Source organism: Oratosquilla oratoria, chromosome 9 (genome assembly GCF_046742065.1).
Source record: "Oratosquilla oratoria isolate Oo_2021 chromosome 9, ASM4674206v1, whole genome shotgun sequence".
NCBI lineage: Eukaryota > Metazoa > Arthropoda > Malacostraca > Stomatopoda > Squillidae > Oratosquilla > Oratosquilla oratoria.
The window spans coordinates 21,983,430-21,988,429 of NC_134785.1; the positions used below are offsets into that span (position 1 = coordinate 21,983,430).

General features: G+C 46.0%; 1 protein-coding gene across 1 annotated transcript in view; it reads left to right on the forward strand.

Moving 5' to 3' along the window:
• Positions 1–5,000, forward strand: part of LOC143027918 (uncharacterized) — an 11,790-nt gene that overhangs the window by 2,983 nt on the left and 3,807 nt on the right. The window contains exon 5 of the mRNA XM_076189565.1: positions 264–3,883. Within this exon, the coding sequence (XP_076045680.1) occupies positions 264–3,883 (3,620 nt within the window). The remainder of the gene's footprint in view (positions 1–263; positions 3,884–5,000) is intronic.

Below are 5,000 nucleotides of genomic sequence, written 5' to 3' on the forward strand. Positions count from 1 at the left end.
TCGTGTCATTTCCTGGATAACGAAAATATAATAGCCTACCTTCATTAACCCTTTTCTTAAAAATGGATTTGTTTATTTTTATTTTGGCTCCAGTAGGCTATTTCATTAACCTATTTGGTAACCCTTCTGTAGAAAAAACTTTAGAGACTGTCTCGATAATCCCCTTTCGTAACGACTATACCTTTTGCTTAAATTCTGGATGATACCAGGCTATTCTACTCATCTTTATATCGAAAATATTAATTCTACTTATTTATCCACAGAGGAGAAGAGGAAGAAGACGATTGCAAGCGGCAAGTGACCAATCTGAAGATGGAGTATTCGACACGGAATGAGCGCTCCTGGCGTTTCCTTCGGGGGCTACGCCTTCCCCGCTCGGCTCCTGAGAAGGCGAGGGCGACCAAGGACGGCGCTCTCCCACCATCCGAGGGAGAATCGGTCGCCAATGCCATGTCCTTCATCTTGGATCGGGTATCCCAAACGGTGGAAAACGCAAAGGCAAATACAGCGAACCCTGAAGGAGGCATTGATGAAGATCCAGTGACCTATATCACAGACGATCATCCTCAGGAGAACGCCGTCAGTGGCGCTACGCCCGTGGCTCCACCATTAACGACCGTGCTTGTCGAGTCTAGCGATCAGAAGCCTGACGATGAAGTTTCCACGACGGAAGGCAGTGCTCCGCAAGATGATCCGAAAGAGGAGGAAGAGGAGGAATATCTTGGGGCTCAGGTACTTCCAGAATTGTACTCAGCGGGCAATGATGCCATGGTGAGCCAGATCCAGAGGGTAGTGATGCAACTCCAGCAGCAGCTCCCGGGTCCTGGTGTAGTGTTACGTTCAAATAACTTCTTGGACACTTTGGTGGATAGCGATGACCCTAATACAAACGAACACTCCGAAAGTCATGCATCAGAAACTACGGTAATGCCTATGTCGAAAGATGAGGACGAGGATATGGTCACCACGCCAAATCATGAGGAAGGATCTTCTTCAGAAACACCGTTAGGAGACATGAGACCCGAGAACGATCTTACTGCGGGCAAAGCCCCCAATAAAGCGATTCAAGTATTGGAGACTACGACTCTACTAGCACCTTTACCCACGGATAACTACGCCATAGAAGACTCCATCTTTTATCATGTGATACCTTCTTCATCTGAGGCAAACGACATGGCTTCGGTACCTACAGCGGGACAAGTGAGTCACATCATGAATCTCATGAGGGACCAAATGGTCAATCAATTTGTTGAGAAGGAGACCACTCTTGGTGGGAAGGACACTTTCGCTGCGACCACCGAGGGCATGACCACGAACGGTACTCCTTCTGACAACGGTAAAGACAAAGAAGAAGAGGTTTCCTCTGATGAAGGCATAGCAGCGACTGAATCCCAAGTGACGGAGATGACGGTAGTTTCAATGACAGATGTTCAGGCGGCGGGAGGAAGTTTGGAAGAAGGTAATCGTGGGCAAACCGAGACCGGGAATAGCAAAGAGCCTGACATAGGAGATCCTGCTACACCAACTGACAAAGAAATGACAACAACAGAATCTATAATGTCGACCAAAAAAACCGAAAAACCTCCATCTAAGCCAGGCGAGGAAACACTCCATCCTCATGAAGCTATCGGAGAGACAGATCCAGATGCCGATCCTATGAAGGGGGCAGAAGAAACTTCTCCTGCGGAGAATGTCATCGACCCTAGCGCCGATCCTACGGAGGAGACAGAGGAAGCTCCTCCTTCTATGGAAAACATCGTTGATGAACCTTTGTCCTCAGTTGCCATTGACAAGACCAGCCCTACGTCTCAATCACCATCCCAAGAGAACTCTAAAACCACTACGAAAGCTCCTGTTGGGGCCATGAATGACAAAACCCCACAGGCTGGGCTGACCGTCCTCGACCCGATCAATACGATGACTCAAGGAGAACTGGTTCTCATCGATCATAATGAAGGTGAAGACAAGGAAGTAAGTGAAGTTGGAGTTGAAGGTGGATCCGAAAGTGGAGCAGAGGTGGGCAATGTACCCTCTAGTCCATCATCAGTTGGAAGTACAACGAATTCTCCGATAATACACATTTCTCCGGTGATGAATGAGGGTATGCCAGTGGACACCAACGGGAGTTCAACCTCTTCTGTCACTCCATTCAGCACGGATGAAAACGGAATCCACTGGCTCCTCCTGTTGGGCGATTCCGAGGATGATCGGTACCCAGAGAACATTTCTACTACGGATGCTACCGGCGAACGACTACCTCCCGATGTCGTCGTGTCCTCTGGAATCGGTGTGGGACCTGAGGAACACCCTGAGCCACAGTCGTCCACAGTAGAGACCGAGGAAATTCACTCCACCACCACCACCACAGAGGAAGGTCCAAATGAGTCCCCAGTTTCTGAAACTAATAATGAACCGGAGGAAGAACAGGTTACTCTTGCTGAGGATGATGGCACTGTACCTGAATCTCCGCCGGAGAATCTGGCACCATCTTCAGATGCAGTCGAAAGTGACATCACTCTCGTTACCCTGGATGAAGATGGCATTCCTGCGGCAACAGTACTGGACAATGGCCCAGAGTCCCCAGTACAGAATGACCCAATAGTAGAGGACCCAAGTTCAACTGAGGAAGGAGAGTTCGATGTGGGTATGGGATCTTTCGATAACGTAGCATCTGCAGGTGGAGAGGAAAATCCCTTAGAAGAGGTCGAATCCTCCATTGGGCAGTCAGAGTCAGGAGGGATGCAATCAGCAGCAAAACCTGCTGGAATGAATGAAGAAAACACCTTTGGAGGAACTGGGGAACTATCTTCAGAGGGCATCGAGGATCAATTTGTGGAAGAGATGAACGGGGATTCTGGAGATGGGGTCAAAGAGCAGTCTGAAGGAGAAATCGACGAACAGCCTGTGAAAGATGTCGTTGAGAATCCCACTGGAATGCTCGAAGAACACGCTGTCGGAGATGTTGAAGAGCAACCTTTAGCAGGTGCTCAGGAAGATCTGGTCGATATGGAGGAGCCACCCTTCGAAGGAGCTGAAGAGTTGGTTGAGGAACAGCCTATCAGAGTGGAGGAGTCTTCTGGGGTAGTCGAAAGCGGACTTGAGGATCGGCCTGTCGGAGAAATTGAGGATCAGCCTGCCGGAGAAACTATGAAGCAACCTGCTGGAGGACTCGAGGAAGAGCCTGCCGAAGAGATCGAGGATCAGCCTGCCGGAGAGGCTGAGGACCAACCTGCCGACGGACTCGGGGAACAATCTGTCGGAGAAGTTGAGAATCAGCATTATGGAGAAGCTGAGGACCAACCAGTAGGTGGAATCGAGGAAGAACCTGCCGAGGAAGTTGAGAATCAGCCTGCTGGAGAGGATGAGGACCAACCTGCTGGAGAAAACGAAGACCATTCTGTCGATGGATCCGCCGACCTACCTGAAGAAGTAGAGGAACATCCAACCGGTGGAACCGAGGTACAACCTACTGAAGAAGTCGAAGACATAATAGTCTCCAATGAGGAAGAAACTACATCTGAAGTCGGCGAAACGTCCTCTGGAAATTTAGGGCACCATGAGGAACAGCCTATCGAAGGTGTCGACGACGAAGCTGTTGGCGAGGTTGATGAGATGCCTACAGAAGAAGTAACAGCAGAAGAGGAGCACATTACCGAAGGAGTCGAGATTCAACCTGTTAGAAACGCCGGTGATGAACAATTAACTGAAGATACTCAAAAGGAGCCCATTCTCTTGACGGAGGAGATGGAACCGATAGCAGCCGATAATAATGAAAACAACCCCTGCTGCAAAGACCCCCACCTGTTGGTGAATGGTATTGAGGTCTGCGAGACTGTGACTCAAGAAGGGCCAGTTGCAGGAGACACCGACATAAAACAAGATGGTGAGTAGGTAATTTTATTCCAGTCTGAAAGAGCGTCAGTTTTAAAGCGCTTAAAGACTGCCAAAGACATCACCAGCAGCCGATGGAGATTGAGCTGAGGCCTACAGAGTTACGAATCTAGCTCGAAAACCATCGCGATGTAGTGGTTTTTATGTTAACCCAATAACTTTGTTCTGGCTATTGCCAAAATATTAACTCAAATCGAGGCCCCAGGTAGCACTTAACTTAATCCATTTGGTCTCAAGAATCTCTTCAGCTAAACAAAAGCTATTGCAATTAAAGTTATAATTGTGGTTATAATAATAATTATATTTCTATTTGAGGGCCCCGCTGTAGCCCAGTGGATACCATATCGAACTCATGAGCAGACGTTTGTAAGTTCGATTTCCGAGACCCACTTCCTACAACTGACAGGGCTTTGCCCTACCAGGGGTTTCTCCATGCGTGGAAGTGGATTTTTTTTCCTAAGAGGTTCTCGATCTATCGAGACACCCTTCAAAGCTGAAGCTGCCCAAAGAAAAGACAAAGAAAAGAAAAGAATTATATATGTATATATATATATATATATATATATATATATATATATTTATACATATATACATATATATATATATATGTATATATATATATAGTATAATAAAGTAGTAGCCTCTGTCTGTCTGTCTGATTGTTTATTTGTTTGTTTGTATGTACACGAACTCCTAGGGTTTTAGAGATAGACCCCCATAACCATATATATTCTGATACCCTATCACTCCAGGTACTTGGATAACTATATTTCATTTCGGAAAAAAAAACATTGGTTAGGGTTAAGGGTTAAAGTTAGGAGGTCTATGTAGTATCCCCTGTAGTCGCGTAGTGTTTTTTGTGACTTAAAAATTAATATGATTAAACAAACCATTGTACGTATCCACAAATATTATTTGCATTTGTGAAATTAATGTTGCCACAAACCATGATAGCTTTTGTAAGAAGAAAGCATGTTTATGGAAAATGATTGTATAATTTTACCAAATGTTGAAATATTGGTTATTTTCATTTAAATTTTGTGCGGGCGGAAATAGTTAATTCACAAACTCCTACGTTTTTGCAGATAAACCCCTATAACTATATATAT